General features: G+C 58.2%; 1 protein-coding gene across 1 annotated transcript; it reads left to right on the top strand.

Annotated features, from left to right (window-relative positions):
* The first annotated feature begins 1,517 nt into the window (after positions 1–1,517).
* Positions 1,518–19,142, top strand: HSPA12B (heat shock protein family A (Hsp70) member 12B). Its single transcript, XM_045833616.1, has 13 exons — positions 1,518–1,638; positions 6,307–6,366; positions 8,116–8,213; positions 9,237–9,361; positions 11,583–11,769; positions 12,116–12,220; positions 12,529–12,645; positions 14,555–14,729; positions 15,492–15,578; positions 16,011–16,115; positions 16,212–16,470; positions 17,016–17,119; positions 17,684–19,142. Exons 2-13 carry the CDS (start codon positions 6,324–6,326, stop codon positions 18,337–18,339), a joined length of 2,061 nt encoding a protein of 686 aa, XP_045689572.1. The 5' UTR covers positions 1,518–1,638; positions 6,307–6,323; the 3' UTR covers positions 18,340–19,142.
* Positions 19,143–19,289: the final 147 nt, after the last annotated feature.

Genomic DNA, 19,289 nt, shown 5'->3' on the forward strand with positions numbered 1-19,289 from the left:
CACACACACACAAACACTGACTCAGCAACAGATACACACACTCATACAGACACGTGCTGAGCAGCCAGTGGAAGCTGCTGCCTGGATACCTTTGCTGGCCTACTGGCCAGGTAACAACATCCAAAATTGTCTGGTTCAGGCCCTGACTGGTGTGGTTCAGTTGGTTGGGTGCTGTCTCACAAAGCAAAGGGTCGCCGGTTCAATTCCCAGTCAGGGCACTTGCCTGGGTTGCGGGTTTGGTTCCCAGTAGAGGCATATGCAGGTGGCAACAATTGATGTTTCTCTCTCACATCGATTTTTCTCTCCCTCTCTTTCTCCCTCTCCCTAAAAATAAATAAAATCTTTTGAAAAATGAATGCAGCACATCTCCACCCCCAACCTCCTCACAGGTGGCTCTGGGGCAGTCAGTGGTCCTGACAACAAGGACAACAAGCCTAGGAAAAGTGACACTTTAGTTGGGGAGCCTTTTAGGTGAGCAGAGAGGAGGAGGGAAAGTATTTCCAGGAGGGAAAGTGGCCCCTGCAAAGGTTAGGTGTGGGAGGCGGCTGTGGTACTCAAAGAACTGTGCAGGCCTTGCCCTCGTATGGGGTCAGGGGAGCCGACAGGAGACCAGGTACCTGAGCACAGACAGCTGGGGCTGAGAAGCAGCCCTTAGCCTCCACTGGTGTTCAGCCTGAGCCTCTCTAGGGGCACATGTGGTGGAGGAAAAGGGGCCCGCTAGGGACTACCAGAACAAGGAGGTCCTGGAGGGCAAGGCCAGTCAGCTGCCTTATAGGAAGGAGCCTAGCCAAGGGGGGTCTCCACCCTGCAAACCCCCTTCTTGGAGGCGACAGCCCAGCACCCCCCAGAGGACCTGGGTTAGGTCAGGAGGAAGGCTGTGAGCCCTCGGAGGAGAAGGGCTGGGTGCTCCTGGTGCAGGTGCGATGAGTCCTGAGTGAGCCCCTTGCGGGGAGTGGGGCCCCTGCCTGTGAGTACCCTTCCCTCTCTGCCCCAGGCTCCAGCAAGGACAGAGCTGGCCTCAGGTCCGAGAGCCTTCACCCTCAATTCAGCCTCCTGTCTCTGACCCTTAAAGACCAAGCTAGGGATCGCAGGGTGGGTGGTTTGGGTCAAGGGACTGGAGGGGTCTAAGGTGGGCTTTCCCTCTCGAGCATAAGGGCCTTCCCAGAGGGGCTGGCGTAAGCAGAGCCCCGGGGCGGACCTGTTGGGGCAGGCAGGGGTGCCCCTCCGCAGCGGAGCCGCAGGAGGCCGACGAGGGTATGGAATTCCTCCTCCTTTCCTTCCACCTCCCCTCCTCACCCTTCCCCCCGACCCCACCCCCCCGGGCTGCTCCGGAGCCCGGCAGCCAGGAGAAGGGGAGGCTCAGGGAGGGGCCCTGGACGCCAGACTAGGCTGGGCCCCTCGGCGAGGCCCCGCGCAGGCAAGCCCCGCCCCGGCCTCGCACATCTGGGCTGAGAGCGCGGGGCCCACCCGGCAGCGGAGCCGCAGCGGCCATCCGGCCTGGGGGAGGGGGCGGCGGGCGGGGTGGGCGGCGCGGGGCCGGCGCACGTCGAGGGCTGCGGCCGCCGCCCAGGGCGCTGCCACAGGCTGCGGGGCCGCCACCGAGGCGGCTGGACAGACTGCGCTGTCGCGAGGGCGGAGGTGAGATCTGGGGCGAGAGGCTGCGGGGCTCGCAGAGAGGAGAAAGGCACAGAGGTTAACCATCCTTCCCATCCTGGACTGTTGGCTGAGACCCCACCACAAACCTGCTGAGCTTGGGGGTCCGGGTTGGGGACAGATCCGCAAGCTCCTTTCTGGAGCGGGGCTGCGACTGTGGGCTCCCATCCAGACTTTGGGACCCCACACACACTCTGCAGACAGCGAGGGGCTCGAGAGACTCCTGTGCTGTGGGATGGGGCGGGGGGAGCTGGTGAGGGGCTGGAGGCTGCTCCAGGGGGCCTTGTGGAGGGCACGTCCCTAGACCTAAGGTAGATACCTGGGAGTGTGTGTGTGTGTGTGTGTGTGTGTGTGTGTGTGTTGGAGAGCATCTTGGATTGGGGGCCTCAGGGCCTGTGGTCCCAGAAGTTCCGGAGCGGCTGGGTGGCCGGGGTGCCACGGTACCAGACTGGGGACTGGCCTTCTGACCGGGACCTCTGGTTTCCCTCTGTGAGGCTAGCTTCCGGGTCCAGGTGGGCTGGGGTCTGGGCCCCCTGCAGGACCCGGGAGCCTGTCTGCATAGCAGACTTGTGTGGGGGAGAGACTGTGAGGGAGAGAGCTCTGAAATACCGACTCCCTGTGAGCGCAAAGGCAGCTCCGGAGCCCCAGAAGGCGAGGAAGGTGATGGGGCACTGATGGGGGGACGGTGGGAGGGGCTTCAGGGCCTGGACCCTGTGGGACAGAGGTTGTTTGTGAACTGGCTGCTCCCATGATGAGGACCCATGGGGGTGGAGCAGGATGTATGGAAAGAAAAGTTGAGGACGGGAGGGGCCTCAGGAGGCCATTCCTGTCACCTCTGCGGCAGCACAGGAGGCAGACCCTCACTGGTCTTTCTCCCGGAGGGCTCCTCTCCAGAGACAGACCAGAGCAGGCTTTAGGGTTTCTGATCTGCCCCTTGGGCCCTGGTTGACCCAATCTCTGGCTTAAGAGAAATGCCTGTGGCCTCTCTTTGCCTGCGGACAGATTCCTGTTCCATTCAAGGGCTGGCAGGGGGCTGAGCAGTGGGTGGGAGAGGCTGGAAATGTGTAGGGGAGAGAGGGGAGCTGTGAAGATCTTCCTGCCAATGACTGGGAGGAAGATCTCACAGGCCGAGGGCAGGTGTGTGTGGAGCCCTGAAATCCGGCAACACCAAATGCCCCCAGCGCTCTGGGGGGGCCTAAGTACCCAGCCTTGACACCCCATCCCAGGAATAGATCCTTGGAGAATTCTCTCCATCAGTCAAGGCGTCCTAGGCTTTGGTGATTCTGGGGGACACTCTAGGATGGGAGTCTCCAGTTTCCAGTCCCCACTCAGCCCCACCCAATGACTGACAGATCATATCTACTGGGTAGAAGTCAGTGTCAGGAGTCAAGGCAAAGCTGAAGATCAGAGGTTGATATGAGGTCGAAGGGTAGGGGTCATCAGCCCATGGACAAGGATGGGCCAGTGCATGGGCAGAGTTAAGGATCTGTGTCTGTGGGTAGGGTAGGGGTCAGGCTGGGGTCAGAGTTTAACCTGTGCTTGTAGCCAGGAAATGAAGTCACTTTCTGTGTAAATCAAACTGCCCCACCCAATTTTCTTGAACCCTAAGCATCACCAGTCTGAAATTAGTGAGCCCCTGGGGCAAGGCCTACCTCACTCCATTTCCAGCTGTGGACTCTGCCCAGACATAACTTTTGGGAGCTGAGGTTGTCCTGAGCCCCATTCTGCTGAAACGTTTCTGGGTGTGTGTGCACGGGGTTGGGGGGCGGGGGGGAGGTGTCCTGGAGATGGACGGGCTGCCAACCCTTCTACCTCCACCTCTCAAGGAAATCAGCAAGATTCTTCTTCTTCAACACCAACTGATTCTGGTCTTCCCTTTCTCCCCAAAGAATGCAGAATGACTGTAATAAAACTCTCAATAAGACCAACATCTTCTGACAGAAAATTCAGAATCCACATCCTGAAGGGAAAGAACATTACTGACATCTGTCCAACCCCCTGCCTTTGGTCAGCCACCTTTTTTACTTGGACTTGATCCCCACAAGCCCCCTGCGTGACCCACTTTGCAGGAAAGGTGCTGGGGCTCAGAGAGGCATGGGATGCACTCCAGCCAGGCGCCCAAATAGGCCCTTGACAGCCCTGAGACCCCAGTGTAGGGCACCCAGAGATGGGGGTAACTGGACCAGCTTCAAACGGCTGGGGAGATTACAGGCACCCAATTAACATGTGGAATCCAGCTTAGAGTGACAGCTCCTGACTCTTCTTTCCTGGTAGTCGTAGACTGTTTCTTGTCCAGCTACAATAGCCTTGGTCCAGGAAATCTATTCATTCATCGAAAAAAGTGTTTCCCCATCACTTAGCTCAGAACCTGGCACAAATGCTCAATAAGTTGTTTTCATTAAAAAATTATTTATTTTACTTTCTGGCAGAGAGGAAGGGAGAAAGAGAGGGAGAGAAACATCAATGTGTGGTTGCCTCTTGCAAGCCACCCACTGGGGAGCTGGCCCACAAGCCAGGCATGTGCCCTGACTGGGAATTGAACCGGCAACCCTTTGGTTTGCAGGCTGGCGCTCAACCCAATGAGCCACACCAGCCAGGGCAAAATGTTCAGTGAGTTTTTGCTCAAGAATCAAAACAAGGTACAAATAAGGCTGCCAGCTTCTCCCTTGTGGCCTGGATTCAATGTATGCTGGTAAATGTTTTACAGTCAACTCTGCAAAAGGGAGAACAACCTGATTTGTAGTGTTTGCCCATTTCTGTGGTGTAAATGCTCCCACCGTGGCTGATTTTAAGCTACCAATGTGATGTCAGTGAATGTGGAATTGGAAAGAGATGTACAGATCAGCTTCTACCAGCCAGTGGCAACCAGCTCCAACACACCACTCCACCACCCTGAACTGGGCTCTTGTCCCTGGCTCTCAAAGCCTGTACCCACCCTGTCTATGTGCTTTCCCTTTTCTCAGCATCACCCAGCTGCTCTGTGAGTGCCCATGACCAGCCTCTATCTTTCCCCTGACTCTGCTTCTTGGGCACCCAATCGTGTGTCCCCAATGATAGCAAGCTTGAGTGTGTCTGTAAATATCCATGGTGCGGGCCATGTGGGAGTATCCTGGACATGTCTGTGTATGATGGGACTGAGTGGGTGTGAACTGTTCCTGAGCAAGAGTGGATGTATGAGTGGAGGGTGGGGCGTGAGTGACAGTGCCCAGCTCGGTGTCTGTCGGTGTTCTATTAGCAAAACTTCCCGATTGGGCCACTGGATACATAGAGGGAGAGTGGGCTCTGGCTTTCTGTTTGTTCCCCAGGTCCTGCCTGCACATCAGCTGCTGATCTCAGCCACCTTCCTGGGAGTGCCAGCTCTCTTCTCTTGCCCTTGCTCACGCCTTGCCTGACTCCCACTGCATCTCCATCATCCCACAGAAATGCGGCCCTGGGGCATTCAAACAGGTGTTTCCAGTCTCATGGAACAACCACAATTATCATGAAACCACCGCAGGCATTTGGTCTCCTCAGCACACCCACCTTCCTCAAGTCAGGCCTTACGTGCGGGTTCCCTTCCTTTTCCTCCCTCCACTCTGCTGTCTGCCAATGACCCCCAGACTCACGTCTCCACCTCAGCTCCTCCCTGACATCTAGATCGCGTATCCTCTGACCACTTGGTCTATACTGTGCCCCAGAAGTTTCGGAACTGCACCCAGAACACGGCCCCTCCCCGCTGTGCTTCTCCAGTGTTCTCCATCTCATCACCCACCTCCCAGTTTGAACCAGACAATGTCATCATCCCTGACGGCTCCTTCTTCCCAATCCCCCATATCCAATCCAGCCATCCTCTGTCAGCCCTGTTGGCTTCAACCTCTAACTTGAGCTTCTCTGCTTCTGTCTCCAGACACACAGCCATAACCATCATCGGGCGCCTGGAGCCCTGAGTGGGCTCCTGCTTCCATTTCGCCCTCTGCCATCCACACTCCCCATAGAGCAAGAGGGATTTTAAAAAACGCACATCGAGTCATGCCCCCACCTCTGCTGCTGCTTCAAACCTTTCAAGGTTTGCCGTCACTGTTTGTGTAAAACCAAACCTAAAATAGGGGCCAGGAGGGCCCGCCTGCAGAGTGGGGCTGGCCTAGCCCCTCTCCCCAGCCTCCCCACGCTCCCCTCTCTGCCTCACTTGTTTCCAGCTGTGACCTTGACAGCATCCTTTGTAACTGCAAATTCACTTGGGTGATTATCTGATTATAGTCAGTTTCTTCCCTGCCCAGGCTGTGGGCTCCTGGGGCAGAGACCGTGTCTCTCTGGGCCTCGGATGCCCCCCAGCACTTGGCACAGAGTGGGCACCGAAAACAGTCAGGAGCGTCCTGATTCCTGTTAAAGGCGCCTGTTAAAAAGACCTTTTTGAGGGAAGCTGGGCCTGTGGGACAGGTCACTAGATGAGATTAAGGAATTATCCTTATTTTTGTTAACGCGCGGCAAGGCGTACGGGCGACGCATTTGGAAGTCTGTCTGTTGGAGAAACGTACCAAAGAATTTATAGGTGAAGCAACATGAAGTCTGGAACTTGCTTCCAAGGACTCCAGCCTAAAGTAAAGAAATAAAACGTTCAATGAGGGAACAACAGAACAAGTAAACACCATTCTGCATGTCTGTTCCTGTTCACAGTGCCCGGGCCTGCAAAGATGCTGGCCGTCCCGGAGCTGGGCCTGCAGGGGCTGTACATCGGTAAGAGCCCCCTGACCTCTGCCCCCACCCACCACTCCACTTGCCCCTACACTGAGACGCACCCCAGTCCGAAGAGGGGTGCCTCTCCCAGAAGTTCCTGAGAGCATGTGTGTATATAGGGAGGGTGGTGCACACAGGACTGTGCATGTGTGTGCATTTGTGCATACTTCACACGAGTGTGCACATAGGACATATCTGTTTGTGGGACCCCCTGCACATCTGTTAGTGTGTGAGTGTGCAGAGCAGTTCTGTGTGCAAGGAACTGCATGCATATGCATGGTTTATTCAGGGTCTGTGTGCACAGGACCTGGTGTGAGTGTGTGTGTGTGTGTGTGTGTGTGTGTGTGTGTCCCTGTGTGAGCAGATTGCCTTGCTCGGGGCCTTGAGTGAGAGTGTGTATGTCGGCAAGCAGATCTGTGTCCACAGAACTCTGTGTGTGTGTGTGTATGCATCTGCCTGTGGCCTCTCTGCAGGCGTGGGAAGCCAGGAGGCAGGAGGGACACTCCTCAGGAAGTCCACTCACAAAGACCTGGTGGGCTGGGCCTTCCTTCCTGCCTCCCTTCCCAGGCTCAAGCAGCACGGCGACTTGGCCCCTCAAGCTGGAGCTGGTGGCAGGGCCTAAGCCCATGCTGGCCACCCAAGGAAAGGGAGCCCTGAGGGTGTGACCACTGTGTCCCTGCCCTCTCCAGCACCCCAGGACAGACTCCAGCTCTGTCCAGGCACTTTGTAGAGCCCCCCACATTATCAGCCCCTCGAGTACGTTCTCAGGGTTTCTCCACACCAGGAAAGACTGGGAGCCTTCGGGGCCACATGCCAGGGCAGCCGCTGAGGGAGCACAGGCCTTGAGCCTGAGTCGGCCGGAAGCCACACAGACCAGTTTGCTTTGTCCCTGGGTCTTCATGCCAGACCCCACTGCCTCCCCATCCCCATCCATGAATCTCAGGGCAGCCCCAGTCCTCCTCCCAGAGGCCCTCAGTGCAGCCCAGTGTGGTGGTGACAGGCTGCCGCCCATGCCTGGGGGATGTCCAGCCAGACAGACCCCTGAGCTCCCCGAGCCTCCAGTCTAGGCTTCGAGCTGCCCAATGGGGGCTGCGCTGCTTCCCTCCAACAAAGGCCCAGCTCAGCTCAGGCCTTTGAGGGGGTCTCGGGAGGCCTCATGCCCCTGACCCTGGCTTCAGGTGTAAGTGTGAGGGGCAGGGACGACTTGGGATCCACTTCCCACTTTTGCGGACAGCCCTCAGGACTGGAGGAGGGGCTGCCCCACCTTCATTCTCAGCAGGCAGCCAGCAGGGCTTGTCCTTGGCCTTGGGGGTGAGGAGAGGGGGCTGCTCCCTCAGGTTCTGACCAGAACCCTGAGCAGTTGGGTTCGAAGTTCCCCCACCTTTCTGGTTTCTCCAGCCACCCCATCTCCTCTGCCCTTCTACCTTCAAACTCAGTCTCCCACAACCCCACAGTGCTTCTCCGTCCCTCCCCGCCCCCACTGGGTCTGAGGGGTGCTGCGGGAGATGAGGAGTCCCCACTGAGCCACGGGTTGTCCTCCAGGGATGGTCACCTCGCACTGATGACAAGCCCTCAGCCTGCTCCTGCCTCTGTCTCATCCTTCCTCCCCTCCCACCCAGTCCCCCTTCCTCAGCAGGGTACCCCTTGCCTTGGCCCACCAAGGGCTGATGGGAGAACCTCCCAGGCCTGAGGCCCAGTCACCAGCCACCTACCCTGACTGCGACAGAGTGACTTGCCCTCTCTTTGCAGGCTCCAGCCCAGAGCGGTCCCCAATTCCTAGCCCACCCGGCTCCCCAAGGACCCAGGAAAGCTGTGGCATTGCGCCCCTCACACCTTCTCAGTCTCCAGTAAGCCTGGACTGGGGATCTGGGCAGTGGGTGGCCTGGGGGTCTTGGAGCGGGGGGCTGGTGCTCTGGAGAGCAAGGCCCGGCGTCTGGCACAGCCCTAGCCGGGCCTGGGGGGGGGCCACCCGGCCTCCTGCCCCAGCACACACAAGTCATGTTCTCTGCAGAAGGGTCAGTCTTAAGTGACCTTGGGCCATAGGGTAACAGTTCTGCTGAGGTGAGCCCCACACGCTAACACCCCAACCTCCCCCTCCAGGATGACATCCAGAGGCCATTGCAGCCAGCCTCCCGGGGCGGGTGTGTTTCTGAGCCTGTAGTTTTCCAAGGTCTGGACTGAGCCCCCCAGAGTTGCTCCCCCTCCTGTTGACTACAGCTCCACCTAAATACAAGTTATATCTGGGGAAGAGGAGACACGTTGCTAAGAAAACAGTTTGGAAATTACTCCCTTGAAGTATCCAGGACACAGCCCTCCCCAAGCTCCCTGGGGCATCTCACCCCAGACGGCCTCACCCTAGTTACCCGGCCCGGGGACCCCTTTGTTCTCAGGGAGCCCGGGCCTGGCCTAGGGGAAGGCAGGGAGCACTCTGGGCACGTGCACAGGGCCTCTGTACTCTGAGAGACAGCCTGGTTGTGTCACTGTGGCCACAAAGAGCAAGAGGGTCAAACACACACTGGTCCCTGTGCTGAGAAGCTGTCTGGAGGAGCGTAATTGCTCCCAGCTGGGCCCGGGCTGTGAAAGGGTGTGAGATGGGGGTGGGGCTAAGGCAGTACTGACAGAAGGTGGGCAGAGAACCAGAAGTAGGGAAGCAGGGGCTTGAGCCAAAAGCTGCACAGGGCTACCTAAGAGGCATTTGGCATCTCTAGAGATCAGCCTGGAGCCTGAAAAGGGAGGGGAGCCCAGGCGGGCGGGTGGGTGGGTGGGGTGAACCAAGGCTGGTTTAGATCACGGGCAGGGGAGGGTGGAGCTCCCATGGACAGTCAGCCTGGCCCTTGGGCTGTCCTTGACTCTAGCTCTTGCACTTGCAGAAGCCTGAGGCCCGAGCCCCCCAGCAGGCCTCTTTCTCCGTGGTGGTGGCCATCGACTTTGGTACCACATCCAGTGGCTATGCCTTCAGCTTTGCCAGTGACCCTGAGGCCATCCACATGATGAGGTGAGGGCCACTGGGCTCGGAGATGGGGGTGGGGGGTGTCCTCACACCTTGGGATGGGCCTGGTCCCAGAAGTACTGCCACTGAGGAGACTCGAGGCACCCTCCGAGCTCCTCCCACTCCAAGTCTAGGCTCCCTCTGGGGCACCAGGGTAGAGGACGGCCCCAGGCCTGGGCCCTCAGCCTCTCCTGGAGCAGCTCCCCGCCCTCGGCAGCAAATGTCGGGCTCTGTTTTTCACTTGAAAACAATTTCTTGAGCTATAGCAAACATAGCGTAAAATGCACAGATATCTGGGCTTGTATACAAACACAAACACACATACTTGTATATATGTGTGTTTTTAAATAAAAGTGGGTTGTCATGCAATTTGCCTTACTTTAAACTTTCATCGCTGTTTTGTGGATGTTTCACGTCCATACGTAGAGCTACTGCTTTCTTTTCAAGTTGCCACGTACTTCATAGTGTGGATGTGTTGTAATGTACCCATCCTTCCGCTGGCAGTTTGGGGGGCTCTCTGAATTCTCGCTGTTACAAACAGTACTGCAATGAGTCTCCTGCCTGGAAAACTTGTGCTGGGGTTTCTATGGGGCAGATTCCCATGTCCAATCCCGCAAATGAAAACCAAGGACGTGAAGGATCAGAGGGTTAACCGGGTTGACTCAAGTCACACAGTTGTTTGGAAAGAGGTGTTCGAAAAGTCTATTCTGATGTCGAGTGCTGTTCAAACACACATTTCTTTGAACACTCCCTCCAGACCTGCCCACCCGGATCCTTGGAATGTATGTTAGCGGGGCTGCAGCCAGTAAGTGGAGCTATAGAAGACCCCAAAGCTCCCAGCCCAGACTCGAATGGGGGATCAGGGACCTTCCTCAGGGCCTGGGAGGCTGGATGGAAGGGTGGATGGAGAGACAGACAGAAAGGTCATTGCCCCAAAGATACAGGGACCTGACCTTCATGAGCCTGGACTGTCGTTCCCCTTTCTCTGCCCCCTCCTCATCCACATGCAGTCAGGAGCCCTGAGCGTTTACAGCCCTGTAGGAGTTGGCACACAGCAGCCAAGGCCATGCTGGGCCCCATGCAGGAGCCAAGGACACTGTCTCTGTCCTGTGCAGGGGACAATCGTAGGAAGTCACTGGGGGACATTCTGGCCTCTTCCCAGGCCCTCCCCATGCCTAGCAGCCACCACGTCCCATCATTTCTGTCTCCCTACTATCTCTGGAGTACCTACCCACCCACTTGTCTCCACGGCCACCATCCTCTCTCGCTTGGGCAGTTTTTCTTCTCTGTCCTCCCTCCTCTCCAGTCTGTTGCTACACGGGGACCAGTGGCCTTTCTAAAGGCAATTATGGTCATGCCTTTTCACTCCCCAACCCAAACCCCACCACGATAGACTTCCGATCTGGCATTTGATGTCCTTCCTAGCGCTCCTGTGTTTCTCCTGCTGCACACTGAGCTAACCTCCAGCAAGCCCTCCTGTTCTTTCACACCACGAAGCCTTTCCACACACTGTTCCTTCTGCCTGGATCCCCAGCTCCTTCCCCAAAGGGCCACAGTGGTGAGCTGGCCTAGAAGGGTCAGGGCACCAGGGAAGGCAGAAGAAGGGGGGAAGGATTTTCTAGGCCAGAGAACGGGGCAGGGAGTTCTGGGTCGAGGTCCAGATGCACCTGTGGACAGAGAGGTTTGGAATCTCATTCAGGTTTTGGGGGTCTGACAGAGGTGCAGTGAACTGGGGGATAGCTGCTGAGGTGGGTAGGAATGTCATGAATGAGCTTGGCTGTGGAGGACAGCCTTGAGCAGGGCAAGACAGCTGGCTGGGAGAAGGCCTCTGCTAGGCTGCTGGAGAGACGCACCAGGAGGCCAGACCCAGGCTGATGGATGGATGAACGCTTGCATCTCCGAGTGGAGAGTGCAGGGAGGCGAGGTCAAATGGTATACCTCTTGAGAGCGGGGACTGAGAGTGTTGGGTGGATCCGTGGCCCCACAGATAGGGAGGATCCTATAAGAGCAGCATTCAAAGAGATTTAACTGGATGCTGAGCACATCCTCATCTTCACAAGAACCCTAAGAGGCAGGTACTGTTATTATTCCCATTTCACAGGCTGGAAGACTGAGACTGGGGAAAGCTAAGTGGCCTGCGAAGGTCACACACCATCACAGAGCCATCATCCAACCTCGCAAAGAGAGCGTTGCTGCTGACCCCACTGATAGACCTGTGTCTCCGCAGGAAATGGGAGGGCGGGGACCCAGGTGTGGCGCACCAGAAGACACCCACCTGCCTCCTGCTGACCCCGGAGGGTGCCTTTCACAGCTTTGGCTACACTGCCCGTGATTATTACCACGATCTAGACCCTGAGGAGGCACGGGACTGGCTCTACTTTGAGAAGTTCAAGATGAAGATCCATAGCGCCACTGTGAGTCACGTCCCGGCTCAGGACCTGCTCTACACTGGGAAGCGGGGCTGGAAGAGAAGGGGCAGGCCTAACGGAGGGTGGGCGAAGCTAAAAGGGGAGGAGGGGCGGGGTGTGGTGGCTAAGGGAGCGGAGGTTAGAAATAAAGAATGGGGGCGGGGCCGGGGATAGCGTTACGGGAGGGGCGGGGCTAAAGAGGGGGCTGAACCAATGTGAGATTAGAGCCAAATTCAGATGATGCCAGTGAGGGAAGCACCAGGGAACGGGGTGATTTTAAGAGAGAGAGAGGTCGTCAGGAAATGGGGGCAGAACTAGAGCCTCCTACAGAGTTGCCCTGTGTCCCTGCCAGGATCTCACCTTGAAGACGCAGCTGGAGGCAGTGAATGGAAAGAAGATGCCTGCCCTGGAGGTGTTCGCCCATGCCCTGCGCTTCTTCAAGGAGCACGCCCTTCAGGTGCGCGGCTCCATCGCTGCCCACTGCAGTCAAGGGACCCCCGAGTCCATCTTTTCCCCTTAGCCCATCCCCTGCGCCCCCGATGGGTAGCTGCTGTCAGAGGTCGTGTTCTCCTCTCCTGCCTTCCTGTCTTGTACAGCCTACATCAGGCATATGGGCGTTGGTGGAGGGAGTAGTGTTAGATTTTTCCAACTCCACTGGGAAGTCCTTCTTGAGGCTTGACTAGGTCTTCCAGCTCCCACTGAGGGCTGAAGACACCTCCTCTCACCCAAGCCAGCTACTTCTCTCACTGCCCTCTCCTGCACCAGGAGCTGAGAGAGCAGTGCCCATCGCTGCCGGAGAAGGACACTGTACGCTGGGTGTTGACCGTGCCTGCAATCTGGAAACAGCCAGCCAAGCAGTTCATGCGGGAGGCTGCCTACCTGGTGAGGCCATGCAGGCGAGACCGTGGATGTTGCTTGGCAGGGCCCCAGGGATAGCCCCATACACACCTTCATTCACCCCACCACTCTTGGGGCCACAGATTCATTGTGTAAAGAAAGACCTCCAGCCTTCCCTGTTGGGCATTTTGGAGGGTCATTGCCACTGAGGGATGGGGCGGGTTGCAGGGAGAGGGCTGAGGGACAAGAGGCACAGCCCTGGCCAGCTTAGCTAGTGTCTTAAGTCAGCTTTCCTGAAAGCAGAGCCCCAGATGGGGATTCGTGTGCATTGGTCTATTGAAGAAGGGCTCTTGGGAGAAACAGGGTGAGGAGGACAGGATGTGGCCTCAGCTGGAGTCTGGCCTCAGCCTGATCCCGTGGAGAGCTCTGGAGGGAGAACTGTAGCCCAAAGTTGGCCATGGTGAGGTGAGGGGGCTGGTTTTTTTGTGCACCCATATCAGTGTGTCACTAGTTACTGCGGAACAGGGGGAATCCTCCCCGAGTGAGGTGGTCCCCGTTCAGCTGAGGGCAGCTCTGTGAGCCCACTGCAGCCAACACTCCCACAGCTGGGCAGGGCACGGAGAACACCCGCCTGAGCCAGCACCAGTGTGTTCAGGACCACCACCACCACCACGGCCCCAAATACTGTGAGTTCTTAAGCACAGGAAATAGGACTATGAAACTGGAGAGAGGTGACCTGGGCCAATGTTTGCTGGTTTTCTACCATGAGAGATAACCAAAGGCCTGGAGAAATGATGGGTGCAGCTCAGGAACCCCCTCTCCCTAGAGATGGGAGGAAAAGGGAACAGAGCCTTCCAGAGCAAGACTCATTGCTTGGTCCTGACCCTGGGTTCTCAGGACACCCTTGGACCTACAAAAGGGATCTCGGGCCTGCCTGTAGACCCCTTGGAAGATACCAGGGCCACCAGCCCACATACACATACCCAGGCATCAGGCATGCCCCTGGTGCCTATGCTTGTCTCTGGAAAGAGCCAACCCTGAGCCTAGGGGACATACCCCTGCAAAGACCAGCATGGCAGTGAGGCTGTGCCCAGCCAGCACAAACACCCCTCCAACCACAGTGCCCCTCCTGCCAGTTTACCCGCCCTGTTTCCTCCCACGTGGTTCCTCAGCTGCCAGCTCAGGAAGGGCTGGCCCTGGGCAGGAAGTATCAGCACCTACCCATCCCCATCCCCCACCTGGTCAGAATGCAGGGAATCTCACAAAACCATAAAGGACTTTCCACAGGGATTCCCCCATCCTGACGCAGGAAGTAACAGCTCCAAGTGTTTTTCTCCCCCACACTGACCTGTCTTGGTGCCTGAAATTTCACTGTTAAGAGTTTCCTTCCTCCTACATTAGATTCCCCAGGAACAGAGTTCTCCTGGGAGTGGGGAGACCTGTGGCCACTGCCTGACACCGGCTGGTGGAGGCGGAGGATTCAGTGGGCTAAAAGGGCCCCCATCTCCTTTGAGTGTGGGTCTGCCCATTACTTGCCCCCCACCCCGCACATACACACACTGTGTAGAGTTTCCACTGATCCTTCAGCCAGGGCCCAGCTGGCCAGTCTGTCCTGCTCCTGTGAAGGGGACCTTGTTGTGGCCCAGGCCACCTTGGGCAGCTCAGAAGCACAGATCCCAGGCAGTCCAGGTTTTCACTTTCTAGGGTCTCTTCCTGCTGGGGAACCCCATGGTGTTCTTGGCCATGGCCATGCCCCTGCCCAGCTTAGTCACAGGTTGAGTGCGAGGCAGCTCCCAATTTGTGCAGAATGGAGGGGCCTGAGAGGCCTAGCATGAGTGGGCGTGATGGGGAGGAGGTGGGAGCCCCACAGGCCCTCGTTGCCTGCCCCAGGGGCCACCTTAGGTGTGACAGCCCATGGTGCTCCTGGCCCTCCCTGCCCACCACCTATCCCCAGGCTGGTCTGGTGTCCAGAGAGAATGCAGAGCAGCTACTCATCGCCCTGGAGCCTGAGGCCGCCTCTGTCTACTGCCGCAAGCTGCGTCTGCACCAGCTCCTGGACCTGAGTAGCCGGGCCCCGGGCAGCGGGCGCCTGGGCGAGCGCCGCTCCATCGACTCCAGCTTCCGACAAGGTGAGCTGCCTGCAGTGGTGGGCTTGGAGACAGTCGCCCCCGAAGGATCAGAGGGTCACTGAGACCAGAAGCTCAGGCATGTCCTGCATGAAGGAGAGGCCCCCTACCTGGAGAAGCCCCAGGGCTTCACCCTTCCCTAGGGGAACACTGTCTGAGGAGGGCAGGGCTCAGGCTAGCCCTGAGTGGGAGTCTGGTGGGGTGCTTGGGCACTGGACAAAGGAGGAAGTCAGCCCCTACTCTGAGCCGAAGGGGAGGTCTGCAGGAGCTTCCCCCTAAACAACCATTGTCTCCTCCCCTCCGCCCCTGGCACATCAACTGTTCTCCCCCCTACCCCCACCCCACATCAGCCCCAAGCTCCTGCTGCCGGGACCAGGCACTGAGACGGCTGTAGTCAACCCTGTTTACCATGACAGGGAGAGGTTCCAAGTCCTGAGCCCCCTGGGTCCCTCAAGACCTACCTGCACACACACACGGCTCCTCAAAACCCTCCTAACCCTGATTTTGCCACAACCTGAGCTCTGGTCCTGCAGCCAGAAATACTTCCCCTCAGCTGTTGGTTATGGAGCATGGGATCACCCCATGAGCTTTCTCCAGACCCTTTGGGGGTCACCGCTGCCCTCTCCCATTCAGGAGTGGAGCAGGCGTTCAGGAGCACTGGCTGCCTCAGGTGCTCACGGAGGGTGTTGTCAGGAGGCTGAGGACTGAGTGGTAGCTGAGGCACCTCCTACTAACCTCGCTGTCCTGGTGTCCTTCGACCCCCAGCCCGTGAGCAGCTGCGAAGGTCCCGTCACAGCCGCACGTTCCTGGTGGAGTCGGGGGTCGGAGAGCTGTGGGCAGAGATGCAAGCAGGTGGGGAGATAGGAGACCAGTGGGATGTGTCCTGGGCCCTATGGGACACCATATACTGATAGCAGGAAGGAAACATTCACAAAGCTGTCTCCAGCCCCTACAAATCCTCCATCTGCTATACCTAACCTGGCATCCCCCTCACAGTCTCATGCACCCCCACCCCACTCACAGCCTCTAACACTCCTAAGTCACTCTCCTCCCCCAGGGATGCTTCGTGGAAGGGGTTTCAGAGCCCTGGACCATTCCCCAACACACATCTTGTGCCCCTACCTGGTGGCCTTAGGTTCAAGCACCTAAAGCTTTTCACACCTCCACATTGCCACCCCAAGCAAGACTCAAGACCAGGGGCAGGGCTGGAGGCTGGTAGGGAGGGGGCGCAGGGCTGAGGATGCAAGGCAGGCCTCAAGCGTGTGGCCCTGCTCACTGCTGCAGGAGACCGCTACGTGGTGGCAGACTGCGGGGGAGGCACGGTGGACCTGACTGTGCACCAGCTGGAGCAGCCCCATGGCACCCTCAAGGAGCTCTACAAGGCGTCAGGTGAGTAGGCAGGCAGGGCCCTTGATACCCAGCCCACGAAAGCCCCTGGTGGCAGGGTCTGCACTGACTTCCCTTCCATCTCCTGCCCCACCCAAGGTGGTCCCTATGGCGCTGTGGGCGTGGACCTGGCCTTCGAGCAGCTGCTGGGTCGTATCTTCGGCGAGGACTTCATCGCCACATTCAAAAGGCAACGGCCAGCAGCCTGGGTGGATCTGACCATAGCCTTCGAAGCCCGCAAACGCACGGCAGGCCCTCACCGTGTGGGGGCGCTCAACATCTCACTGCCCTTTTCCTTCATCGACTTCTACCGCAAGCAGCGAGGCCACAACGTGGAGACAGCCCTACGCAGGAGCAGGTGGGCTGGGAGGACCACAGGCTCAGGCAGGGTGTGCAGATGAGGAACGTCCCCGTGAGGGAGGGTGTGGGCTACAGGGGGTATAGCTGTCTCAGTGCCTGCTCTGGCAGCAGGAGCTTTGGGCTGATGTCAGTGGGAGTCAGCCTGATGCACCACCGCTTGCACACCTGTGGCCAATCTGGTGGCAGGGAGTGGTGCATGAGTAGCCCAGCTGGAATTCACAGCCCCAGCTGGGGCAAGAGAATTGTGGACCCAGGGAAAGAGCCAATGTCTATCTCCTCCTGCCCCCCAGCCACACGTGCGTGCATGCGCGTGCGCACACACACACACACACACACACACACACACCATGCCAACACAGGAGGGACGGGAGGCCCCTCTCCTGGAACTTCATGACTAGAACAGAAGCAGGCCCTGACTAAAGCCCCTGAGGGAGTGGGGCTGGGGTAACACACAACATGCAGCCCGTGCCCAGGCACATGGGCCTGGAGCCACAGTGGGACCCAGGACACTGATACATGGGCCTGTGCCCCCTTCCCCTGCAGCGTGAACTTCGTGAAGTGGTCCTCACAGGGGATGCTCAGGATGTCTTGTGAGGCCATGAACGAGCTCTTTCAGCCCACGGTCAGCGGCATCATCCAGCACATAGGTGAGCACCTGAGCTTGGTCCTCCACTTACCCCCACATACACTTCCAAGGGCAGGAATAACTGCCTCTGTTGGTGCCTGGAAACCTCCACACATCCACACACTGGAACGAGGCCCAGAATCATCTGGAACGCCTGAAGGGGTCAGTGCACTGGGGAGTAAGAGCTAGGAGGAATGAAGAATCTTGCCAAGTTAAATGATCTCTGGTGCCTATTTTCCAATTTACAGTGGGGTGATAGTACTGGGTTCCCCAAACTGTTATCACAGGGAATAAAATAAGTTGAAGTATCTAGAAGGTGAGCTCAATGTCTTGCAAGCAGTAGGCATATCCTTCCCTCAGGTCCTCCACGTGGAGGGAAGAGTGCATTGCAGGCGCGACCAGGAGCCCTTGAGTGAATGCGCTCAGTGTTTTCTTTCATCAAAACCCGGCAACCGTTTTATAGTTGAAATGACTATTTTCTAATTGCCAGGCAGGTGGAGGGGAGGTGCCCGTGGCCTCAACAGCTTATGCGTCCCTCTCCTCGCCTACCCTCCTTCTTACCCCACCTCTCCACCCCATCCCGCAGAGGCGCTGCTGGCACGGCCGGAGGTGCACGGTGTGAAGCTGCTGTTCCTGGTGGGCGGCTTTGCCGAGTCGGCTGTGCTGCAGCATGCGGTGCAGACCGCGCTCGGTCCCCGCGGCCTGCGCGTGGTGGTCCCGCATGACGTGGGCCTCACAATCCTCAAGGGTGCCGTGCTGTTCGGGCAGACCCCGGGAGTGGTGCGGGTGCGCCGCTCGCCTCTCACCTACGGCGTGGGTGTGCTCAACCGCTTCGTGGATGGGCGGCACCCTCCAGACAAGCTGCTGGTCCGCGACGGCCGCCGCTGGTGCACCGATGTTTTTGAGCGCTTTGTAGCTGCGGAGCAGTCGGTGGCCCTGGGCGAAGAGGTACGCCGCAGCTACTGCCCCGCACGCCCTGGCCAGCGGCGCGTGCTCATCAACCTGTACTGCTGCGCCGCCGAGGACGCGCGCTTCATCACCGACCCCGGTGTGCGCAAGTGTGGTGCACTCAGCCTCGAGCTCGAACCCACGCCCACCGACAGTGGCCCGGCCGGTACGCCCCCGGGCCGCCGCGAGATCCGTGCTGCCATGCAGTTTGGCGACACCGAGATTAAGGTTACCGCGGTCGACGTCAGCACCAATCGCTCAGTGCGCGCCACCATCGACTTTCTTTCCAATTGAAGGAGGTGCCGGCGGGTACTGCCTGGCCCCGCCCCCTTGCCGGGGCAGCGGAGGTCACGGGAGGGTGGGTGGAGACACACCAGAGGCTCTGGCTTTGGGAGTGGGCCCTGGCCCGTAGACTGTAGGGCTGAAGGGCTCTGCCAAGGACTGAGGTCGAGACTTGTTCAGCACTCCCACAGGGAACAAACACGTGACTCCTAAGGCAGAATGTACCATAAGACTGGCCCTGGCCTGAACTTAGTGTGGGGGCGGAGGGTGGGGGGTGGATGCAGTTGGGAGGGTGAGCCGAAACAAGGCTGCTACAGGAGCAAGGAGGTTTGCTGGGCCTGACGGATGGACTCGGCCCACACAGGCAGCTGGGAAGAGCAGCCTTGTGCCACAGAAAAATGACCGGAAGCTGACAAGAGGGACAGGGGTAGTAGGCCCTTCCAGGGCGTGGTGCTGACACTCAAGTACGAGTGTTAGGTGGACAAAGGGCAGTAGCAGGCTGATATTAGAGGAGGAGGGTACAAGGTGATTATGAGGGAATGTGGGGGAAGTAGCATGCTGGGGGCGGGCCTTGCTTCAAGAGAGATGACTCATCCTGGGAAGGCCCCAAGACAGCCTGTAAATGACCCACTTGAATCTTATCCCAGCCACAAAAGTGGGGGAGGGGGGTGGCCAGTGCACTAGGACAGAGGGAACACTTAAGGACTGGTCTCAGCTCTGCCAGTTAACTCAATGTGCCATTATGCCCACCCTAGCATGCAACAGCCCTACCTGCCTAGGGTGACAATAAAGCATTTATGCTGGTACCTCACAAGAGGGGACCCCAGTGATCTAGTAATGGAGGCCTGGGTTCCAGGAAGAAGGGAGAAAGCTTTCAGCTGTGCGTGGGCTAAGAACTGGCCAGAAGGGGGTGCTGCCTTCTCCCTGTCAAACTTCCAAGTAGAACCCCTGCAGTCCGTCAG

This window comes from Phyllostomus hastatus, unplaced genomic scaffold (genome assembly GCF_019186645.2).
Source record: "Phyllostomus hastatus isolate PE091 unplaced genomic scaffold, TTU_PhHast_1.1 phas_contig_17, whole genome shotgun sequence".
Taxonomy (NCBI): Eukaryota; Metazoa; Chordata; class Mammalia; order Chiroptera; family Phyllostomidae; genus Phyllostomus; species Phyllostomus hastatus.

Coding starts and splice junctions, on each gene's coding strand:
- HSPA12B (XM_045833616.1), top strand. CDS start 6,324: ATGCTGGCCGTCCCGGAGCTGGGCCTGCAGGGGCTGTACATCG. Junction 12,646..14,554: donor TGCGGGAGGCTGCCTACCTG/GTGAGGCCATGC, acceptor ACCTATCCCCAG/GCTGGTCTGGTGTCCAGAGA. Junction 16,471..17,015: donor ACAGCCCTACGCAGGAGCAG/GTGGGCTGGGAG, acceptor CTTCCCCTGCAG/CGTGAACTTCGTGAAGTGGT.